The 25,151-nt window shown below is 41.9% G+C and overlaps 2 protein-coding genes across 3 annotated transcripts; one reads left to right on the forward strand and one right to left on the reverse strand.

Moving 5' to 3' along the window:
- The first annotated feature begins 8,615 nt into the window (after positions 1 to 8,615).
- LOC109868466 (ankyrin repeat family A protein 2) lies at positions 8,616 to 17,029 on the forward strand. The gene is made up of 9 exons (XM_020458051.2): positions 8,616 to 8,943; positions 9,583 to 9,986; positions 10,129 to 10,287; positions 10,435 to 10,500; positions 10,710 to 10,807; positions 13,516 to 13,641; positions 13,777 to 13,843; positions 14,121 to 14,201; positions 14,996 to 17,029. Exons 2-9 carry the CDS (start codon positions 9,704 to 9,706, stop codon positions 15,049 to 15,051), a joined length of 936 nt encoding a protein of 311 aa, XP_020313640.1. The 5' UTR covers positions 8,616 to 8,943; positions 9,583 to 9,703; the 3' UTR covers positions 15,052 to 17,029.
- Positions 17,030 to 17,079: 50 nt separating this feature from the next.
- LOC109868322 (transcription factor BTF3) lies at positions 17,080 to 25,014 on the reverse strand. 2 transcript variants are annotated; one of them, XM_020457790.2, is made up of 6 exons: positions 24,866 to 25,014; positions 19,834 to 19,902; positions 19,605 to 19,718; positions 19,136 to 19,337; positions 18,649 to 18,705; positions 17,080 to 17,416 (listed from the first exon to the last, which is right to left on the reverse strand). In XM_020457790.2, the coding sequence occupies exons 2-6, from the start codon at positions 19,900 to 19,902 to the stop codon at positions 17,370 to 17,372; spliced, it is 489 nt and encodes a 162-aa protein (XP_020313379.1). In that variant the 5' UTR covers positions 24,866 to 25,014; the 3' UTR covers positions 17,080 to 17,369. The 2 variants fall into 2 exon arrangements, with proteins under 2 accessions (XP_020313379.1, XP_020313378.1); XM_020457789.2 differs by having other exon boundaries at positions 24,801 to 24,965.
- Positions 25,015 to 25,151: the final 137 nt, after the last annotated feature.

The following is a 25,151-nucleotide window of genomic DNA, read 5'->3' on the forward strand; positions in this document are numbered from 1 at the left end:
CCATTCCCCTCCTCCTCCTCCCTCTCATCCTCCTTATTCCTTCCTCCCCTCATCATCCTCCTCCTCCCCCCATTCCCCTCCTCCTCCTCCCTCTCATCCTCCTTATTCCTTCCTCCCCTCATCATCCTCCTCCTCCCCCATTCCCCTCCTCCTCCTCCCTCTCATCCTCCTTATTCCTTCCTCCCCTCATCATCCTCCTCCCCCCCCCATTCCCCTCCTCCTCCTCCCTCTCATCCTCCTTATTCCTTCCTCCCCTCATCATCCTTCTCCCCTCCTCCTCCCCCTTGTCCATATCCTTCTTCTACACCTCCTTTCCCTATCTAAATAAAACAATCATTATCATCTATCACCCCTCCCTCTCCTCCTCCTCCTTCCTCTCCAGTGAACCAGAGAATGTGGAAAATAACCTTCTCACGCCAGGTCAGTCCAGGCCACCAACAGGATATCATTTCATACGAGGAAGTGAAACAGCTCTTAGATAATCAACAATACACACAATGCCTTATAAACACTTTCACTACACTCTCAAACATGGATCCTTATCCAGGCTAACGGAACCAATGACCTTCTCTAACAATACATTAGGAACTGACACATGTTTTTGTTATTGTATTGCATTCGTTACAAAGTGATGAACAAAAACCTGGTTGGACCTAAGTACCCAGAAAGAACAGCGCAGGATGTCAGTGGCAAATAACTGCAGAGGTATGGAAGAAACCTTGAGAGGAACTAGACTCTAGAGAGAGGGAGCCCAACCTCAGCAGTAGTCGACACTTTATTATACAGGCGTGATTATGTATTTATAAGGCATTGTATCATCAACATCATCCTTCTATAGACGCAGTCAGCTGAACTATGCCAATGTCCTATTGAAAGAGAAGTGCTTGAATTTTGAGTGGCATCAGAAAGCTATGCAGAAAGCAAGTAACGTTCGTTCAGCATCTTCATCTTGTACCTCTATCCTCTGCTCTGCTCAACAACTTTTAGACATGTTAGATAATAGTGACTTATTTTCAAGAATCCCTTTCAAGAATCCCTTCATCAATGTTGACAAAGAGACATCGCCTACGTGTAGGCTATGTTTCGATATTGTTTGGATATATTTTTTGCAAGAGTAGGTGTAAAGCGCTAGTGTTCTCGGATGTGACATTACCTGAGTCGTTCGCAATCTGCAGTTAGACCTTGCTTCCTGTGTGGAAAGTTGACCGACACTTTCCAATGTATTTTCTCCTAAAAGTCTGATGGTGTAGTCATTTCCCCAATAAGCAATGGTAAAAACAAAAAAACTGAGAAAAATAAGCGAATCTATTCTGTGAAGTCTTCCGTTCGGTAAGAAGAATGTAGTCAAACTTTATTTTTGGAGAAGTGGGTTTTCCAAAGCACGGCTGCCAGGCTTCGTTCAATCCGTCCTGTCCTCCACCCCGCGCCACGGTCCAGCCCCTCCTCTATCCGTGAAGAGGCAGGTCTCTCCTCGCCCGTTCACCGTCCACCGCGAGAGCCACAATAACACCGTCACGTGTCCACAGACCTGGATGAGATGGGAGAAATGACGCAACTTGATAGAACCCTTTTCATACACAGGTGAGGTTGTGATGAGTGGGAGTCTGTTTGCCATGTACATAGAATAGAATAGAATAGAATAGAATAGAATAGAATAGAATAGAATAGAATAGTAGAATAGTAGAATAGTATTGAATATAATAGGTTCCCTTATCACTGCCTTCTGAAGAGACAATAGTCTTTTGAAAATGTTAAAACTGTTCCCAAAAACGGTTGTTTTTGTTACAGTAGCCTATTGCATGGTAAAATGGTAGCCTAATTAATAAGTAATAACATAAGAATTAATCTGTATGGAACTGTTTATTTCCATGGGTAGCTGGATGAGTATGCAATCCAAAACACTAAATATGCATGGGTAGTGAATGTTGCACTTTCTATTGCTCTGCTTGGCTTTCCATAAGGTCCACTATAAGTGACCAGTCTTGGAGCCTCCAACCCCCAACCATACTGAAAACAGATATCTTGCTGTTCTCCACTAACTTGTTGCTGCACTCGTGTATACAAGGTCATACTCGTACTAGTGCCCATAGCAACAGGGGAGGAAATGAAAGGGAGACCAAATGGAGTGCCCGCCTTTCCTGCTATTTAGCCATTAACTAACATTGAGCAAATATCGAATGGAGAATATCTTTAGTTTAGGCTACAGCTCATAGGCAACAGCAACAGGAGCAGCAGTAAAACCATAAATGAACATCAGCCTATGAGTTTTCCTACAACGCATGGGGAAACAGCAGAGACAACTGCAGTTGCAGTTGTGCTTCTCTTATACCCAGCATCTGAAAAATGAACTTTTTAAATATTTTTGTTTAAAGACAAAACTACACTTTCATATGTTGTTAGTACAATCAGATTTGCCAACTCATTGTATGAGACACGTTCAATAGCAAAAAGTTTAGTTCAGTTACTCTCATGAACTCGATTCAAGTGCCGATATGTCAAATTGGTCTATACTGTCCCCCAGTGGTCATTAGATGACATCATAAACTAGGATCAAATGCCCTAGCTGCAGATATACCTCCATTTACCCAACACCGGTACAACCTTGAGTAAAGACCTTGGGTAAAAACTGAAATTTAGATCAGTTTAACTTCATCTTACATCCATTGACATGTTTTATTTTTTATTAAGGTTAAATAAAGACATGTTTATGTTATCCACATGTATTTGTCATACACTATTTAAAAAACACAGTTCTCTATTAGCCTGGGTCCCAGTTGGTTTCTGCATCAGCAAAATGTTGGTTTTGTTGACACATCCACAGTATATTGTGGTTGTGGCATCTTCCAGACACATGAGTGTGCACCAATAATCAGATTTAACGTCATTCTGTTACGCAGGGTGGAGTAGGTGAACCCAAGTGCAGACTCAGACGAGGAGACAGTGATGAGGTATTTATTGAAAATCAAATCAAATCAAATTGTATTTGTCACATACACATGGTTAGCAGATGTTAATGCGAGTGTAGCGAAATGCTTGTGCTTCTAGTTCCGACAATGCAGTAATAACCAACAAGTAATCTAACTAACAATTCCAAAACTACTGTCTTATACACAGTGTAAGGGGATAAAGAATATGTACATAAGGATATATTAATGAGTGATGGTACAGAGCAGCATAGGCAAGATACAGTAGATGGTATCGAGTACAGTATATACATATGAGATGAGTATGTAAACAAAGTGGCATAGTTAAAGTGGCTAGTGATACATGTATTACATAAGGATGCAGTCGATGATATAGAGTACAGTATATACGTATGCATATGAGATGAATAATGTAGGGTAAGTAACATTATATAAGGTAGCATTGTTTAAAGTGGCTCGTGATATATTTACATCATTTCCCATCAATTCCCATTATTAAAGTGGCTGGAGTTGAGTCAGTGTCAGTGTCAGTGTGTTGGCAGCAGCCACTCAATGTTAGTGGTGGCTGTTTAACAGTCTGATGGCCTTGAGATAGAAGCTGTTTTTCAGTCTCTCGGTCCCAGCTTTGATGCACCTGTACAGACTTCGCCTTCTGGATGATAGCGGGGTGAACAGGCAGTGGCTCGGGTGGTTGATGTCCTTGATGATCTTTATGGCCTTCCTGTAACATCGGGTGGTGTAGGTGTCCTGGAGGGCAGGTAGTTTGCCCCCGGTGATGCGTTGTGCAGACCTCACTACCCTCTGGAGAGCCTTACACTTTTGGATGGAGAGCCCCCCCCCCCCCCCCCCCCCCCATCCAAAAGTGATGGAGGGGGGGGGGGGGGGGGGGCAGGCCAGGGGATGCTCAGGCGTGTAGCAGGGAACCAGGAACTGAGGCTGGTGCAAAGGAAGCAGGGGCAGGGTAAGCAGGTCCGAGGCGGAATCCAAGGAAGCATTAGAGCGGAGGTCCAGGGCAGAGAAGCAGGACTTACGAGACAATGGGACTGGCGACAGGGACCGGAGTCAGAGCGAACTAAACTGTGGTGGAGTGAAAAGCAGGATCAGGTTAGGGAAACCAGGCACCACAAGATAATAAGCTCTATGCAGGCACAACTAGCTTGCCCTGCAGACTGACTGAGCAGAGGCTATAATCTGACAGCATAGAAGTGGCAGGGCTGAGTATTTGTAGAGGTCTTGATTATGAAACAGGTTGCAGCTGGTGGGGATCTGCTCTGACTCCAGCACACCTGTCTCCCCAGATACACCCACACAGAGGGAGAGAGCACTGGGGGTGTGGCAGCAGGTTAGGGAGACACAGGATGAGAAGTAGAGGGCGTGGCAGGGACAGATGTAACACATTCAGTCTGGTAGAGGGTTGCGGTTAACTCTGCATCATTCAGTCTGGTAGAGGTGTGCGGTTAACTCGGCATCCTTCTTTCAATAGCTAAGCGGCAGGTAGCCTAGTGGTTAAGAGTGTTGGGCCAGTAACCCAAAAGGTTGTTGGTTTGAATCCCAGAGCCGACTAGGTGAAAAATGTGTCACTGTGCCCTTGATCAAGGCACTTAACCCAAATTGCTCTAGATAAGCGTGTCTGCTAAATGACTCAAATGTTAGCTGAGTTAACATGCAAGTCAGTAGGCTATTCTGTAGATGGTGTGAGGTGTATGAGTTATGATCACAGCAGGAGGGCAGACTTATCGTGTGACTGTCCATCGCATGCTGGGGAAATAAGGTGACTCGGGCTTGAGTTGCGTGTGATAAGTGACATAGATTTTGGAGCGAGGTGATTTGCTCCATGCTATTGACCTGGAAGCTTTTTATCCTGCTGACCCCCTGGTGTCCCATACTGCGCCAGTGGCAGGCCACAACCCCTGATCTCCCTCATTAGAGATTCTGGGGGGATTTGATTTGATTTGATTTGAAAACAAACAGACAACTAAACAACAGTACAAAAGAGGATCCGGTGATGGTGCAATTGGTTCATTAACTTAATTGAAACAGTGTAAAAGCTATCCCTATCTCTCTTGGGATGCTGTACATTTTTATTCATAGAAGGCTGGAAAAGAAACCATTTCTCTCATTCTCAACTTTTTGTGTTCAGACTTATTTTAGACCTACAAGGCTTTTCTCATTGATCAGACAGCATGTTATAAGTGTATGGAATATATTGTGTATGAAATAGTTGACTTCTGACCTAAAGTTCATGTTTTTCATTCATGTAGGGGTAATCAGTTTTCAAGTAGTGGTAATCTCTACTTTAGACATGCACAATATGCCTTGGATGAACAGTGTTTTTCACTTTAAAATGAGGTGTGAGGCCTCAAGTGAAACTACAGTGATACATCATTGTGAGTGCATTGTTATAATATTTGCTTTATTTGTGTGTAAGCATGCAGAAAGAGAAAATATGCACAAACAGCAAACAGGTTAGAGGTTACTTAATGTATGTCAATAGTGGAGATTATGGGCCTAATGAAATGCATAAATACTCCAGGGGCCTGAAAACCGTTTTCATCCAGCACAGCAGCAAAGCCTAATCATGTAGTCAGGAAATCTCCACTTTGCAGCAGCTTTGCAGACCTAAAAATAAACAATGAAAGCAAGGCCACATAAGAAATAGAAGTCAACCAACACTCAATAGAAGGTGAAACGGATCTATTAAATCTACCATGGCTTACTTTCCTAGAGAGGCATCTTCTGGTTAAGAGGAAATGATGTAGCCTAATGAATGTGTCATTGACTATTTAATATGTCTTATGATTTGCATACAGTTAGTTTCAGGAAGGCGTAATACCAGTAACACCCAGACATTGTTGTGACAAAACACCTGACTGTGACAAAACACCTGACTGTGACAAAACACCTGACTAGAATGGGTTGTTAACAAACTATTCAGTGACCACATCTCAATGGTCAATTAAAATACAAACTATTCACCATGACCATACAAAACAATCTGTATTACTCAGACATAAACAACCCAGAGAAAGAAAGCTGTGATATGATATATGTTGATAGTTGCTTGATTTAGCTGTTGATCCTTTGTATCAAATCAGATTTCCACAGACAGAGAAATCCAATAATAATTATTGTCTATAGGCCTATTGATCCCTGACCAAAACTAATAACCATGTCCTGCAAAAATGTTATTCAATTATTCATACATTTTATGAGCTAAGTGAGCTGCATTGTAAGTGCCCTAGCCATATCAAGTCAAGCGTTATTTGTCACATGCACCGAATACAACAAGTGCAGACCTTACAGTGAAATACAGGCCCTTAACCAACAGTGCAGTTCAAGAAGAGTTAAGAAGATATTTACCAAATAAACTAAAGTAAAAAATAATAAAAATTAACACAATAAAATAACAATAACGAGGATTTATACAGGGCTACCGGTACCGAGTCAATGTGCGGGGTACAGATTAGTTGAGGTAATTTTTATATGTAGGTAGGGGTGAAGTGACTATGCATAGATAATAAACAGCGAGTAGCAGCAGAGTACAAAACAAATGGAGGGGGGGGGGGGGGGGGGGTCAATGTAAATAGAAATAGTCCGGTGGCCATTTAGTAAATTGTTCAGCAAAGTTGTTCGGAAAGTATTCTGACCCCTTGACTTTTTCCACAATTTGCTTACATTACAGCCTTACTTAAGAATGTATTACTTTTTTTGCTACATCAATCTACACATAATATCCCATAATGACAAAGTGAAAAGAGGTTTTTATATATTTTTGCAAATGTATTAAAAACTGAAATATCACATTTACATAAGTATTCAGACCCTTTGCTATGAGACTCTAAATTGAGCTCAGGTGCATCCTGTTTCCATTGATCATCCTTGAGATGTTTCTACAACTTGATTAAAGTCCACCTGTGGTAAATTCTATTGATTGGACATGATTTGGAAAGGCACACACCTATCTATATAAGGTCCCACAGTTGACAGTGTAAGTCAGAGCCAAAACCAAGCCATAAGGTCGAAGGAATTGTCCGTATAGCTCTAAGACCGGATTGTGTTGAGGCACAGATCTGGGGAAGGGACCCAACAAATGTGTGCAGCATTGAAGGTCCCAAAGAACAGTGGCCTCCATCATTCTTACATGGAAGAAGTTTGGAACCACCAAGACTCTTCCTAGAGCTGGCCATCTGGCCATACTGAGCAATCAGGTGAGAAGGGCCTTGGTCAGGGAGGTGACCAAGAACCTGATGGTCACACTGATAAAACTCTAGAGTTGCTCTGTGGAGATGGGAGAACCTTCCAGAAGAACAACCATCTCTGCAGCACTCCACCAATCAGGCTTTTATGGTGGAGTGGCCAGATGGTAGTGGCCAGATGGCAACCACTCCTCAGTAAAAGGCACATGACAGCCTACTCTGAGTTTGCCAAAAGGCACCTAAAGACTCTCAGACCATGAGAAACACGATAATCTTGTCTGATTAAACCTAGATTTAACTCTTTGGCCTGAATGTCAAGCGTCATGTCTGGAGGAAACCTGGCACCATCCCTACGGTGAAGCATGGTGGTGGCAGCACAACCTGCTTTAGAGCGTTCAGGACCTCAGACTGAGACGAAGGTTCACCTTCCAACAGGACAAAGACCCTAAACACACAGCCAAGACAACATAGGTGTGGCTTCGGGACAAGTCTTAATGTCCTTGAGTGACCCTCCCAGAGCCTGGACTTGAACACTGATCGAACATCTCTGGAGAGACCTGAAAATAGCTGTGCATCCAGCCTGACAGGGCTTGAGAGGATCTGCAGAAGGAATGTGAGAAACTTTCCAAATACAGGTATGCCAAGCTTGTAGCGTCATACCCAAGAAGACTCAAGGCTGTAATCGCTGCCAAATGCATAGTAAATACTAGCGGTTGGAATAGAGAGATGTGCCCCAAATTCCCTGATCTGGACAGGGGTCTGGCTGTAAAAACACCTGGACAAAAATGAACAGTGGTTAATTTAAGCATACACTCTAAGGCAGGACTTGACAGATTAGAGCAAAATATTTGTCATATCCCCCTAAATCAGATGATTTTGACCAGTGAAGGGGAACCTCTGACCGCCTCAAACAAATGCGTAATTCCAGATTATTCAAGCAGAAATTACACACTTCAAATGGCGAGATGAACAGATTTTGCAGCACAAAGGAAACACTTAAAATAGCAAGCTAGGTCAATGCATGTTTTTAATTTGATCTGAATGGTACCATATTCATGCATACATACTGTACCTTTCCCACTCCATTTTAGAATGAAATTAGCAACATAACATTTAACAAATCAAAGATTAAATAAACACCTACCACACTTCTGCCTGGTTCTATTTTCCTTGATACATTTAATAATGAAACATTTCATTTGATACATGTAGGTCAAGGAAAATATGTCATTAGTGTTCTAAAGAACCTGTGGACTTGGAAAAATAACTTTGCATCAACCAACTTTTAGCATTTGACCAAACTGTGATCTCTAGTCTCACAGCAGTGTAACCGGTGTGAGTGTAGCCCAATCTATTATTCAACATTTTGTATTAAAAGGGATTAAACAAACACTGCAAAATGTCATGGTAACTTTAATTCAACATGATTCGGGTTTTTGGCACTGACACAGGTAAAAACACAGGTCCCCAAGGCCTCAACGATTTTGATGCATAGGCCTACATGGGGCCTTTTGGAAATATCAATATTCTACCCACATTTTTAGTCCGTAGCCTGTATCTAATTTAGAGGTGTAGTTATTTTAGTGTAATTCATTTAACCAATTCATCCATTAATTTAAGTTAAAATACAAAAATCTACTAGAATAAATAATTGTTTTCTGAATAGCATCGTTCACCCATACCTTTACAATTAAATCTGTCACATGTGGAGAAAAAAACATTGATCTGAAGAAACTGCTCATGCGCGAGAAACATCAAAACAAGCACAAAGCCAGCTGTCAAATCGTTGCAACACCGGCGAACATTACACAATGTGTTACTAGGTAAGATATCATTATGTATTATTGTGACTCACCTTACTACGGTTTCATTTGTGCTTGTAATCAGTACGTTAGTTTGCTTGTAAGGGATTCTGCTGGGTCTGTTAGCTAGCTAACCATGCTAGCTAGCTAACACTAAGCCAGAAAGACAGAAATACTTCAGACTTGGTTAGCTAGTTAGCTCTCGTTCACCCAAGAGGGCATATCTTGGGCTAGTTAACAATAACGTTAGCTAGACAGTTGGGTTTCGTAAGTCGAACAGAATTTGGTTGAAGGTCCAAGAATTAGCTAGCTAGCTCTTTTAAAACTAGCAAGTTGCATAGACAATGCTAGTCTCAACTGATGCGGAATACAAGCTTTCGAACTTGTTTGTGCACGCATGTTGTTATTTAGGAATGATCATTGTCTGTTAACTTACAACCCCACTCTCCTGTTGGATTTATGCATAACATCACTAACGTTACCCATTTTTATTTAATTTACATTTTTGACACTTCGACAGTAGTAATTCATGATTGTAGTATTAAATGTTCTTTTTTTTACAAAAGAGATCAGCTTTACATGCTTAAATTGATGACATAGGCACACACTAACTTGAATTAACGTTACAACATTCTGATATTGCTTTTGTATCCATTCAAGGCTTTTAGAGGCATCTTCTATTGGAGACCGGATGTGGTGATCAAAGCGTTTATTTACCAGATAGATCACATCCACCCAGCGCAGAGTTGACCCTCTGACTCACTGTGTCACTGCCTCGGTCATGGACACAGGTTCAGTAGCAGGTAGGACCAGTTCGGTCTCTGAAGAGATGGAGGGGATATGTGTGATGCCAGATATGAGCAACATCAAGTCGGAACACCCGGGTGGGAGTGTGGACGAGACAGGTGCACAGAACGTGGCCATGGGGATCAAGTTCATCCTGCCCAACCGCTTTGATATGAACGTGTGCTCAAGGTTCGTCAAGTCGCTCAACGAGGAGGACAGCAAAAACATCCAGGACCAGGTCAATTCCGACTTGGAGGTGGCGTCTGTTTTATTTAAAGGTACCAACTGACTACCAAGTGTTGATGCACTATTTATTTGTATTACAATGTGATTTCCATATTTGACCCCAGAAAATCAGAGGAGATATTTTGCTCCTCAATTGAGCTGAGCTGTTGATGCTATATCTCTTGCCTCTTTCAGCCGAGTGTAATATTCAGACATCGCCCTCACCAGGGATACAAGTGCGTCATGTTTACACCCCATCCACCACCAAACACTTCTCCCCCATCAAACAGTCAACAACACTCACCAACAAGCACCGTGGAAATGAGGTGTCCTCCACTCCTCTTCTGGTCCACTGTAAGTACCTGAGCTCATCCTAAACTAAAAAGTTTGTCACATGTCACTTACCCTCTTAAACATAGACTACAACCTAAAATGTACTTGACTCTAACATTGAATTATGGCTGCTTGACCTCTGACATGTGACTTGTGCTTTCTTTCCAGCCCTGTCCATTCACCAGCTGGCAGCACAGGGAGAAATGGTGTTCTTGGCCAGCAGGATTGAACAAGGTGGCTATGTCCCTCAGGGTGGAGTTGTATTTATATCTGTTTGTTAATGGTATATTGATGTTGGGCTCGTTACAACCATGAACAGTCACATAATTAACAGTTGGTAAGATAAGAATAACATTTACTCAAATGTCTATAAAGGGCTTCACAGGTTGACTAGAAATATGTGAAACATGTTACTGACCGCTTTGATGTTTGTATCGCTGTAGAGACAGTGATTAACCTGCAGGATGAGGAAGGCTTCACCCCCCTGATGTGGGCTGCAGCACACGGACAGATAGCTGTCGTAGAGTTCCTGCTCCAGAACGTAAGAACAACAACATGTTGAGACATGCACTATACACTACCGTTCAAAGGTTTGGGGTCACTTAGAATGGCCTTGTTTTTAAAAGAAAAGCACTTTTTTTTCTTTCCATTAAAATAAGATAAAATTTATCAGAAATACAGTGTAGACATTGTTAATGTTGTAAATGACTATTGTAGCTGGAAATTGCTTTTTTTAATGGAATTTCTACATCTGTGTACAGAGGCCCATTATCAGCAATCATGACTCCTGTGTTCCAATGGCATGTTGTGTTAACTAATCAAATGTTATAATTTTAAAAGGCTAATTGATCATTAGAAAACCAAAGAGGACAAGTACATTCGTGTCTAGTTTGAGAAACGGACGCCTCACAAGTCCTCAACTGGCAGCTTCATTAAATTGTACCCGCAAAACACCAGTCTCAACGTCAACAGTGAAGAGGCGACTCCTGGATGCTGGCCTTCTAGGCAGAGTTGCAAAGAACAGCTCTAGTTCACCCAAGAGCGGGCCTATCTTGGGCTAGCTAACAATAACGTTAGCTAGACAGTTGAGTTTCGTCTTTATTATTTCCTTAGACGTATTAGCTAACTATCAGTAATCGTAAGTCCGACAGGGATGCTGTGAAATAGCCCAATCTGACTGGCCAATAAAAAGAAAAGATTAAGATGGGCAAAAGAACAAACACTGGACAGAGGAACTCTGCCTAGAAAGCCAGCATCCCGGAGTCGCCTCTTCACAGACGTTGAGACTGGTGTTTTGCGGGTACTATTTAATGAAGCTACTCCCTTCACAGAAAAGCGCAAATTGGCCCTAACCAGAATAGAAAGAGGAGTGGGAGGCTCTGGTGCACAACTGAGACAAGAGAACAAGTACATTAGGGTCTAGTTTGAGAAACGAATGCCTCACAAGTCCTCAACTGGCAGCTTCAGTAAATGGAACCCGCGAAACACCAGTCTCTGTTTCTGGACATTTTGAGCCTGTAATCGAACCCACAAATGCTGATGCTCCAGGTACTCGACTAGTCTAAAGGAGAGTTTTATTGATTCTTCAATCAGAAACAACCATTTTCAGCTGTGCTAACATAATTGCAAAAGGGTTTTCTAATGATCAATTAGCCTTTTTTAAATGATAAACATGGATTAGCTAACACAACATGCCATTGGAACACAGGAGTGATGGTTGCTGATAACGGGCCTCTGTACGCCTATGTAGATATTCCATGAAGATATCTGCCCTTTCCAGCTGCAATTGTCATTTACAACATTAACAATATCTACACTGTATTTCTGATCAATTTGATGTTATTTTAATGGACAAAAAATGTGCTTTTCTTTAAAAAACAAGGACATTTCTAAGTGACCTCCAACTTTTGAAGTGGTGTATATACAAAAGTATGTGGACACCCCTTCAAATGAGTGGATTTGGCTATTTCAGCCACACCCGTTGCTGACAGGTGTATAAAATGGAGCACACAGCCATGCAATCTCAATTGACAACATTGGCAGTAGAATTACCTTACTGAACAGCTCAGTGACTTTCAACGTGGCAATGCCATAGGATGCCACCTTTACAATAAGTCAGTTCGTAAACTGTCAGCCCTGCTAGATCTGCCCTGGTCAACTAAGTGCTGTTATTGTGAAGTGGAAAGTCTAGGAGTAACAACTGATCAGCCGCAAAGTGGTAGACCACACAAGCTCAGAGTGGGACCGCCTAGTGCTGAAGCACATAAAAATTGTCTATCATCGTTTGCAACACTCACTACCGAGTTCCAAACTGCCTCTGGAAGCAATGTCAGCACAATAACTGTTCGTCGGGAGCTTCATGAAATGGGTTTCCATGGCTGAGCAGCCACACAAGCCTAAGATCACCATGCACAATGGCAAGTATCGGATGGAGTGGTGTAAAGCTTGCCACCATTGGACTCTGGCGCAGTCCGATGGACGAATCTTGGTTTGGCGAATACCAGGAGAATGCTACTTGCCTGAATGCATAGTGCCAACTGTAAAGTTTGGTGGAGAAGGACTAATGGTTTGTGGCTGTTTTTCATGGTTTGGGCTAGGCCCCTTAGTTCCAGTGAAGGGAAATTGTAACGCTACAGCATACAATGACATTCTAGACGATTCTGTGCTTCCAACTTTGTGGCAACAGTTTGGGAAGGCCCTTTCCTGTTTCAGCATGACAATCCCCCAGTATCAAAAGCGAGGTCCATACAGAAATAGTTTGTCAAGATTGGTGTGGAAGAACTTGACTGGCCTGCACAGAGTCATAACCTCAACCCCATCAAACACCTTTGGGATCGATTGGAACGTTGACCTCGAGCCAGACCTAGTACCCCAACATCAGTGCCTGACCTCACTAATGCTTGTGTTGAATGGAAGCAAGTCTCTGCTGCAATGTTCCAACATCTAGTGGAAAGCCTTCCCAGAAGATTGGAGGCTGTTATAGCTGCGAAGAGGGGACCAACTCCATATTAATGCCTACGATTTTGGAATGAAATGTTGGGCAAGCAGGTGTCCACATACTTTTGGTGATGTAGTGTAACAACCCAGCAAATGACTATTTCAGAGATATGCAGCATACAGTCAGATACTGTTACCTAAAATGTACATAAGACAGGAAAACACCACAAATAACATTAATATGTATTGTTGAATCCGTTTAGCCCAGATGCTTTTCTCACCAATGGTCTCTTCCATGTCCTCTTCCTTTAGGGAGCGGACCCCAACCTGTTGGCTAAAGGCAGAGAGAGTGCTCTGTCTCTGGCCTGCAGCAAGGGATACACAGACATTGTGAAGATGCTCATCGACTGTGGCGTGGATGTCAATGAATATGACTGGGTAGGAATGTTTCAACTGTATTAATCTGTATTTCATCTGTATTCTTGTGTGTGGCTTAATTTTAATGTACAGTATGTCAAACCAATCATAGAGCAACATTTGTTCCTGTTGAAGATTTCACTCTTACGGTTTCAGAACGGAGGGGTTCCCGTTCTCTACGCTGTCCATGGAAACCATTTGCGTTGTGTGGAAATTCTCCTAGGTAAGAACTGCCTGACTGAGGGGCAGGAGCATGTACAGTAAGAAATGAAGCCCTGACTGACCTTCCATTCAGCAGACTTACTGTACTAACCAGCCGCATTGGTTTCAACTGTCACTTTCTAGATGAATGATGGTTCTATGACTTGTATTAACTGAGACAATGTGTTGTGTTAAAAGCTTGGTCTGCACTGATTTTGATGAGATATGTTGCTTATATTTAGGCTGTGTTGATCCAGGCAGGTCTGTAATCTGACATCTTCCATCCTTTCCTGTCACAGAAAGTGGCGCCGACCCCACCATTGAGTCTGACTCTGGCTTCAACGCTATGGATATGGCTGTGGCAATGGGCCATAGGAATGGTATACAAATATGCATCTCATACAGATCATATCTAGGCTATATACTTCTCATCATGAAGAACAAGTTCAAATATCATGACTAAAGAGGTCTTGTAGTCTAGCCATACATACATACATAAAGTGGAAATATAGCATTTATTTATTTGTGTTATGCCCGGTCTACTTTCATGAAGATATTGTGCAGCGAGATTACTATCTTGGAATATGTTTAAAGAAATACAAGGGTATTTGGTGAGTTCCTTCTAGTCCGTGTATAACAGTAATCCCTGCCCTGCCCTCCCCCCCACATCCCCTCTTCCACAATCAGATTTCTGTGTTTTGATACAATTATGCAAATGAGGCCATCTTAACAGGATCTCCTCTGATTCTAACAGTCTGGTCAACTGGTTCCACTAGGATCAGAAGTAAACTTCTTTTTTATAGTGCTGTGTATGCCAAGGATAAACATGTCATCTGTTATGGTATCAGATCCCACTTTACAAACCATGCTCAAAATAAGCCCAGTAGCTGTTGGATGTTTGTCCTATGGTATGAACAGAGATTTAACGTTTAAAATGCTGGTATTTTGGTGCTGTAATTCAATATTTTCTCAGTTTGAGGATAGCTTTAACTAACTAGCATTCCTATTTACATTTAATGAACCCTACCAGATACTTGCCTTTTTTGTTTGCTCAATACTCACCAAACTTGACATTTGCTTTTAATTTTTTCTAACTTCTAAAACCTCAATTTTTGCACAATATCTCTGTGCAGTAGTAGGCTATGGCTGAAACATGTCTCTCTTCTCTGACCAGTTCAACAGGTGATGGAGGCCCACCTACTGAAGCTGCTGATGGGGATCAGAGAGTAACCCTTTAACCTGGGGCACAAGAGGAGGGACTGCCTGTGAATGGAAATACAGTGGACACCATAAAGAAAAAATAATTAAGGCTGAGGATGATTGTGGATCATGTTGAGACTTCTGTTAGGGTGAAGCACAGGTGTGAATGGTTTTGATGAAGCATGTGAGTATTTATGGAGACATGCAACTCAAATGTGTCAGTTTCAGGCCACCGTTCTGGTTAGATGCCCTTTTCTTTGAGTTTAGTTTATGATGTAAATAAGTTTTGAGCCAAATGCTAATGTAAAAGTAGTGCTTAAACCCGAACGTCTGCTCTAATCATGCATTGATATCAATGGAAGATTTTTGTTAAAGTGCACAATTTTCATTTGAGAATTTTGCTCCTCAAGTAACGGGTAAACACTGTAAAGTTGGGATGAAATTAAGTAGGTCAAATGGATTGCTTTGGGAAAAATGTGTGGATGCTTCTGTAGGTAAAATGTTTTAATTTGTTTTTGTTTATGACTGACTTACATTGGAGCAAATTAGTTGTTTTCATGGAAAAAAGAAACCGCACACTGCTCTTGATAGTATCACTGATATTTAATAAGCTTACGTATCGGCCTCACGGCCCTCGTCAGAGCTTTTGTTATTTTAAATTAGCACCCTTATGTAGACCTAGCCCCACCCACATCCGTTCCTCACATCGAAATGGGTTGGAGGCAAAGGAAAAACAAATAAATACTACCAAATATAACAATGTGCATTTCATAAATATTACATCTTAAACACGTCTGTAAAACCACAATGAGGACATAGCAAGTTTTCATTAATCATTGGGTACATCGTAGGATCGAATCCTCTGCAATCAAAATGGTAAAAAAGAAACAGCTTAAACAAGAGCACTTTCTCAAGCAAAAATGTTGCTTGGACTGTCTGGGAGTAATCTAAGTGGGGAGGGGGAAACTAGACGTTATTGGCAGAGAGGTTTGGAACTACTTATTCCATTAATGGATTTACTGCCTGGTCATGTCATAGGCAGGCAAAAACTCCATCCCACCAAAACAGGCTGAAATTTCAGGTAGTCTTTTCAAACAACTCTTACACTACAATTGCATAATTTTCACAGTATTATTCTGACCTCAATGTGGAAAGCTATATTAAACACAGGAAAATAGTAATGCATCATAGCTACAATAAAGACTACAGTAAGATGGGCAGAAACTGGTTCTCCGATCAAATCCTTGATACCACTTGGCTACCTAAGCTCATGCGCAGAAACACATTTGGGTTGTGCCTCGCGCAAGTGCATGTCGTCAAGTCAAAGGCACTCAAATAAAATTGTATTGGTCACATGCACATAATACTTGTGTTCATAGCTCCAGTGCAGTAGTATCTAACAAAACAAAGTTGCTTTGGAGCTAGAAGCAGAGCTGCCATGTCTGTCGTCATCTTGTTTTTTACGAAAATGAAAACATGTCAGTTTGTCACTTTTTTTAAATGTATTATTATTTATTATTTAACTAGGCAAGTCAGTTAAGAACAAATTCTTATTTTCAATGACGGCCAAGGAACAGTAGGTTAACTGCCTGTTCAGGGGCAGAACGACAGATTTGTACCTTGTCAGCTCAGGGGTTTGAATTTGCAACCTTCCAGTTACTAGTCCAACGCTCTAACCACTAGGCTACCCTGCAGTCTTTGGATATTGCATAGCTGTGTGCTCAAGTTTATATACCTGTTAGTAACAGGTATGGCTAAAATACCCAAATCCACTCATTTGAAGGTGTGTCCACATCATTGTGTCATACTTACCAGCATTAGTCAAGATAGCAGTCACGGTCAACGCTACCCCATGTCAGCTCAAGCATAAATTACCTTTAAAACTTCAGTGTCGTCTGTCCAGTGTGCTGCTCTATAGCATGCTTTACATCAAATCGTGGCTTTAGGGTGCAACTAAAAAAGTTAACAGGCAGATGTATGTTCATCTAAAATATACAACTGATAAGAATCACCTTTGTCCCCTTATTTCAAGTAATCAGATAAAACAACACAATTCTCTTAGTTGACAATAGCAAAATGTTTATTCCAGATATTATGGTTTCAGCCAGACTGCAAAGAAATAAGGTTCAGTAACATGGAGGAAACTGCTGAAGAGACCTCGAACCCCAGAGAGACAACATACAGTAACGTACATACAATCTCTCACTGACTCTCAAGCTGGACACGGCCAGCAGTGCACAAAATAGCATTTGGAGAATCGGGTGGCAAGAAAGAAAAATAACGCCCTGTGCCCACCCCACGGCCTAGTCAAGTCCTGTTGAGACTCTCCTGAAGGTCTGTTGTTTCCTTTAGTTTGCCTCATCCTTGGAAGCCTCGTCAAAATTCTCCACCAGATCTGAAACAACAAGCCAACTTGTCAGCCAGGGAAAGAAACAAGCAGTACTCTTTCCAAACATACATGCCTCCATCAGTCTTTCCAACTGGTCTCAGTCCACTTAAGAAAAAATGTGTGTTTTACCTAAAACATGACCCCAGGATTAATTTCTACCCCCCCATGAACCTGATAAATCTGTCGGGTCCATATTTGGCCCAGTGGGGTCGAGGGTTATAATCGAAACAATTCTAAAAGGTCTGAATATAATTTAAAGTGGGAAACTAAACTCCGTTAATGACATGATGGCATAGACCGTTAACCCCGTGTCACCGGGCTTCAACTGCTCCTCACTCTGAATTAGAGTAATTTTTTGTTACATTTGTGAAAACGTTGGGTTACGAGAAAAGGAGAGCCTTGAGAAAAGCCGTGGGTAACTAATGGCAACCTCATGTGTATGGACCATTTTTCTCCGCAAAGAAAAGCAAACGGTGCTTTCAGAACTCAAACAAACATTTCAAACACTAAACCCACCACCCCGACTCCAATCACCAACTGTTCAGTCATTGTTAGATCTCTTTAGCATGACCCCCTTCACTTCCTAAAAGTAAGCAAACCTGCCACGGTTCTATTATATGCGGCAAAATACAAGTCACAGACAGGAGAAAGTATAAATTACCACAATGTGAAATAACACTACACGTAGTTGTTGTGGAGACCCAACTCTTATAAGTGTCTAGGACAAAAAGCCATTGTTGAAGATACCTACACAATCTCTATGGTCACGTTCAAGATCTCCTTGTCAAAACTTAATAAATCGGTCATTCATTTATCTTAGATTGATTCAATACTATTTTGAGGCCTTTTAAAAATGGACAAGCAGTACCATTGTAGTTTTTTTCTAATTTTTCAAGGTGGGGTCTTTTCAGGGAGTACGCGAGCACCCTCGTTTGGGCCGCCAGCCGACCTGAAGCATGCCTTTACCCCAAACCAGTGTGTTGTCAGTGTTTTATGTTAATCAAAACTCCAGTATAATTGCGTTTCCATCAGGAGTGTGACAAGACTTGTGGTGAGCAGAATCAACAACCTCTGCATCATCAAGACAGTTACAGTGAGAAGGTGTTCCAAGTTCAGTTGGCCATTGTTATGTAAATTACAAATTAAAAGTACCAGTCAGCATTTTGGGTAACACCAGGGATGTAAACTCAATGATCAATCATGACCTTTTAACTTTGAGATGGCTGTTCATGACCCACCTGGAACATCATCATCTTCCTCCTCTATGGGGGCGATTGGTGCTTTTCCATCTCCAGCTGTGAGGAAGAAATAAGAGATGTTACGAACCTGTTGCAGAGCTATGTACAAATGCCTCTGGTCTTCAATTCAAGTTGTATACAATACATGATCATGACCTTTACAAAATAGTCTGTTTAAACAAATGGTATTTCTATTACAATGTCAGTGCCTGCCCAGTGCTCAAAATCAATCCAAGACCCTTCAGCCCTACCTCAAATCCCCCATCCCAAAACTTTGAGATTGCTACTGTGCATGTTAATCTGTTTTTTTTATTACCAATCTGTCTGTTTCCTAAGCAAAAAGTGTAACAAAAAATGTACTTTACCTACTCTATTTACCTTTAGCAATGAAAACCGACACTGTTTGGGCAGACCCTCCGCCAGTACTCCTGAACCATTAGAACCAGTCCCCCCTCCCCATCTCACTCCCTCCCACAGCCCCACGTACCCTGTTTGGGCAGAGCCTCAGCCAGTCTCCGGAGGCTAGTCAGACTGTCTGCTCCCAGCTGGTTGAGGATGCTGGGGAGCATCTCTGTCAGCTGCTTGGTCTCGGCGTGGCCAGTGATGGTGAAGGTGTTGGCTGCCAGGGAGGCCTGCACTTTGGGGTTATTGAAGTGGATCACTGTCCCCTGGTTCGTGAACATGTTCACCTGCGAGGAACAGAGGAGAAACGAGAACGGTAATGTGATGTTACTCGCAGTTATAGACATACAATCTGAAAGACTAGACATCTCCCTTTCTGAAGACTCAAATACAACAGCTAGCTAAAGTGGGCCATGAAATGAACCCTCCTTTGCTCTCAAAGAAATCAGTGGCTTCCAATTTAATTTTCATACCAATTAAAGTACTCCAACATCCATCTAAATAGGGATGGTTAGAGGGAGAGAGGACCAATCTAACCATGGACCAGATCTTACCTCTTCGATGCCAGAGATGTTGTTGACTCCTAGTTTCTTTAAGGAGAACTGAAGTTTCTTGTCATCTGCAGTTGCAGTTCTGTGCACAACCTTCTTCTTTCTGCGAGCAGTACCCTGTAAAAGAGAACAGATATATCAGGTACACGTGTGAGACATGAGCTTCATATTGACATATTTTTCTAAACATTCACTCTGAAGAAATAATTGATTGGTGTGAACGGCTTCTTACCTTGCCGCCGATGCGGACTTGTGCCTGAAGTTTGGCAAGTTTTTCTTGATTCATTATTATTTCTTTCATCTGAAATAGACACCGTATGTGTTGAGTTATTATATCACTTTCCTTTTGTTTCTGGTTATGTAACATTACATTTTGAAAAACATTTGCAAACCCTGCCTCACTTAACTCGCTAGGCCTTTATTTAAAAAATATTATTCTTAAATATATATTTATTTATTGGGGGTGCACAATATAAATCTGCGAAGATATAGGAATCGGACAACACTAGCTAAAAATGCCAACATCGGTATCGGCCGAAAACCGATGACAAAGCTGACATGCATACCTATATACATGATGTAATGACGCCACTAAAAATGTTGCGCTATACGTGCAACACGGCATTCCTAAACTAGCCCACAATGTCTGCTGTGTGGATCGAGCAGTCAACAAGTTGAGCAGTCATTTGAAAGAGTAACACATTTTCAGCGAGACAACTCAAAGGCGAAATCCATTAAAGTCAAGATAATAGAATTCATTGCCCTTGACAATCAGCCGTCGTGGGTGATGTTGGCTTTCGCCGACTGGTTGAGCACCGGTACATACTACCAAATGGGCTATTGTTCAGATGTTGCCATACCGGAGTTGCACAGTGATAGCGTCACTGCTATTAGCTTCACGACATACATACTATGGAACACCATTTTGGTCTTTGCGTGTCAAAAAAGATGCAGTAGCACTGTCAAAGCTGTACAAAAAGTCTGCAAACAAGCAAACACCAGCCATGAACGATGTATTTACAATAGCGCATTGGTAATGAAGCATTTTTTTCGACCACAACTTCTGGGGTAGCTAGCTTTAGCTTGCTACCTAGCTAGCACCAATACAACCAGTCTAAAAACAATGACCAGTAGAAACTGCAGTCATTTTCATTATTCTTGGCAATGATTTAGTATTCTTCGTGAGTAAGTATTAGCTAGGTTGCCACTTGTTGTTCGCCTATTGAAATTGAACTACAGTTCATGAAAATAAATAGCTAGCCAGCTACTTAACCCCGTTGTCCAAAGCTAACTTTATAAGCAGCCAGCTAGCTTCATCTGGCTAATGAGGCTCAACCGGACCGGGTTGTGTTGTGAAGCTAGCCACAACAAGGATTAGGAACAATAGTAGATTTTGCAGTTTGCCTTCAAAATAAAAGTATGTCATTGACAGATGCAAATTAATACAAATAGTAGAATTATGCCATGCTTTTATTTTGAAGGTTAACCGCAAAGTCCGCGAATGTGGCTAATCCTTATTGTGGTTAGCTTCACATAGATGATGACGCCTAGCTATAGAGTTAGCTAGCTAACTATAGCTACTGAAACCGATGTCGTTTTGCTATGTTTTTGGGGAAGGACATTGTTTGCATCCATGAGCTAGCTAGCTTTTTTTTTAATGATCAACACTGTAGGTGCGTGAGACAACTTTACCAGCATCATAACATACGTATCGACGAATCGTTGTGACATATGAAATACGAGTGATAGTGTAATCAATGTGTAATAACTATGTAAAAAAGATTATGAAAGCGTAAAATGATTGTGACGTGCAGTCATATTCAGTTCGTGATTGGTCCACACGCTTATTTGACGTGTCAAATAGTGTTAAATAGTATATTTTTTGACACGCAAAGACAAACTGCATTCCATAGCAAAGACCCAAAAGGCGTTCCATTGAAATGCTGGTTGAGAATGAAACGACCAAATAAATTAACGAAACAGCACAACATGTAAGTGAAATAAATAGGTTTTGATTATGTTTTACTGGTAATGGGGACATGCGTAAATGCCTGCAAAATAACTTTTTGGTCAGTGTGGTGTGTGCGTCTGTAACCTTTATTTACCTAGGCAGTTAAGAACAAATTCTTATTTACAGTGGCGGCCGACCCCAGCCAAACCCGGACGACGCTGTGCCAATTGTGCGGCGCCCTATGGGACTCCCAATCACGGCTGGATGTGATACAGCCTGGATCCAGCGACTGTAGTATCGCCTCTTGCACTGAGATGTAGTCACACCTCTTGCACTGAGATGCAGTGCCTTAGACCACTGCGTCCATGTGACTATTTAACTTTACTAGAATGCTTAAAAGGCCGCATTTTTTTTTTAAATATCGGTTATCCCTTTTTTTGCAAAGAAAATATCAGCCAAAATGTTTATATAGGTGCATCACTAATATTAGCTAGCTACAAACATCACACATAAGTACATGTAGCCTGGCTATCTTAATTGTGTCATAAAATACAAGTTGAAGGCACACGCTCTGGTTTCCGAGCCGGTCACGGGTGCACCTCAGCCACGCTCAAGGTACTAAACGATATCATAACCGCCATCGATAAAAGACAGTACTGTGCAGGCGTCTTCATCGACCTTGCCAAGGCTTTCGACTCTGTCAATCACCATATTCTTATCGGCAGACTCAGTAGCCTCAGTTTTTCTGATGACTGCCCTGCCTGGTTCACCAAGTACTTTGCAGACAGAGTTCAGTGTGTCAAATCGGAGGGCATGCTGTCCGGGCCTCTGGCAGTCTCTATGGGGGTGCGCCACAGGGTTCAATTCTCGGGCCGACTCTTTTTTCTGTATATATCAATGGTGTTGCTCTTGCTGCGGGTGATTCCCTGATCCACCTCTACGCAGACGACACCATTCTGTATACTTCCGGCCCGTCCTTGGACACTGTGCTATCTAACCTCCAAACGAGCTTCAATGCCATACAACACTCCTTCCGTGGCCTCCAACTGCTCTTAAACGCTAGTAAAACCAAATGCATGCTTTTCAACCGTTCGCTGCCTGCACCCGCACGCCCGACTAGCATCACCACCCTGGATGGTTCCGACCTAGAATATGTTGACATCTATAAGTACCTAGGTGTCTGGCTAGACTGTAAACTCTCCTTCCAGACTCATATCAAACATCTCCAATCTAAAATCAAATCTAGAGTCGGCTTTCTATTCCGCAACAAAGCCTCCTTCACTCATGCCGCCAAACTTACCCTAGTAAAACTGACTATCCTACAGATCCTCGACGATGTCATCTACAAAATGGCTTCCAATACTCTACTCAGCAAACTGGTTGCAGTTTATCACAGTGCCATCCGTTTTGTTACTAAAGCACCTTATACCACCCACCACTGCGACCTGTATGCTCTAGTCGGCTGGCCCTCGCTACATATTCGTCGCCAGACCCACTGGCTCCAGGTCATCTACAAGTCCATGCTAGGTAAAGCTCCGCCTTATCTCAGTTCACTGGTCACGATGGCAACACCCACCCGTAGCACGCGCTCCAGCAGGTGTATCTCACTGATCATCCCTAAAGCCAACACCTCATTTGGCCGCCTTTCGTTCCAGTTCTCTGCTGCCTGTGACTGGAACGAATTGCAAAAATCGCTGAAGTTGGAGACTTATCTCCCTCACCAACTTCAAACATCTGCCATCTGAGCAGCTAACCGATCGCTGCAGCTGTACAGTCTATCGGTAAATAGCCCATCCAATTTGACCTACCTCTTCCCCATACTGTTTATATTTATTTACTTTTCTGCTCTTTTGCACACCAATATCTCTACCTGTACATGACCATCTGATCATTTATCACTCCAGTGTTAATCTGCAAAATTGTAATTATTCGCCTACCTCATGCCTCAGACTTTTTTCTACTGTGTTATTGACTTGTTAATTGTTTACTCCATGTGTAACTGTGTTGTCTGTTCACACTGCTATGCTTTATCTTGGCCAGGTCGCAGTTGCAAATGAGAACTTGTTCTCAACTAGCCTACCTGGTTAAATAAAGGTGAAATAAAATAAAAGTATTCTGCTCATATTCTGTAAATGAGCAAATACCCCAAAACCAGCAAATCAAGATTATGGTTGGAAGTTAAGGCAAAGCCTCTTCTAAACTGCCTGTTGACCAGTACAATATCATCTTTTTTTTTATTTTACATTTAACTAGGCAAGTCAGTTAAGAACAAATTCTTATTTTCAATGACGGCCTAGGAACAGTGGGTTAACTGCCTGTTCAGGGGCAGAACGACAGATTTGTACCTTGTCAGCTCGGGGGTTTTGAACTTGAAACCTTCCGGTTACTAGTCCAACGCTCTAACCACTAGGCTACCCTGCCGCCTCTAGCAGCTGCCATTAACTAGTTAACGTTAGCTAGGTAATTACAGTAGAAGTAGAATGTGGAAAAAGTTAGACGCTTCCTACAGACACAGACCTGCAAACAAAAACAAACGATTCGAGGTTTCCCAGTAAGTTAATAATGACAGACGGCTTACAAATTAATTAACTGTACCTAATATTACCTAGTTGTTTGTCTGCTGGACTGAGACTATCAACCAATTTACCAGTAACGTTAGTTAGCAAGTTAGGGCGGCAGGTAGCCTAGTGGTTAGTGTTGGACTAGTAACCGAAAGGTTGCAAGATTGAATCCCCGAGCTAACAGGGTAAAAAAAATATGTCGTTCTGAACAAGGCAGTTAACTGTTCCTAGGCCGTCATTGAAAATAAGAATTTGTTCTTTAACTGACTTGCCTAGATAAATAAAAGTAAATACAAAAAAATACAAATGTCTGTCCGGATATGGGTGCTAGCCAGCTGGTCGTTAAAACGGTTAACTAATGCTAACGTTCGCAAACTAGCTACCTACACTAGTTAAGAGCGGAATATAGTGAGAAAATTGAAAACCTTGACCATCGACACGCCTGCTAAATATCTACAAGCATTTGAGAGATTGACGATTACCACTGATAAATATAAGCCAGATAGTAAACGATTTAGTTAACGGGCCTTGTGTCGCTGCTGGCTAGATACCAGGCTAACAGGTTAGCCAACGTTAGAAAGGGGCCTGTGAGTTGGACTCAACCTCAAGTCTACACTCATTTACGAAGTCCCCGTGAGTTCAAACTCCAAGATTTTCACCGGTCTGATAACCAAGGATATTGTTTACCTTGTGTCGTTGAAGAATGGCAGAAACAGTGCAGGAAAGAAGGTATTTTAGAGCTCCTAACTGACCTGCACACTAGCAGCGCGCACACGCGGGGAGCAAGATGGAAGCGAAAGAGGCTGGAGGAAGTGACGTGCGGACAGAGGTGCAACCGCGAGAAGGGCCGATGGGCCAGTAGAAATGGCCCTATCTCTGACTAAAAGACCAAGGGAGTGCCCTGTCCTGCCCTCACCAATATAAAACTTATTTCAGTGAAATTACATTATTAATTTTACTAGATTGAATAGCAAGCCTTAATATATATATGAATCGATTGTAATATATATGAATAGATTGTAATTACTCATCAGTGAA

The sequence above is a fragment of the Oncorhynchus kisutch genome, linkage group LG23 (assembly GCF_002021735.2).
Source record: "Oncorhynchus kisutch isolate 150728-3 linkage group LG23, Okis_V2, whole genome shotgun sequence".
Classification (NCBI taxonomy): Eukaryota; Metazoa; Chordata; class Actinopteri; order Salmoniformes; family Salmonidae; genus Oncorhynchus; species Oncorhynchus kisutch.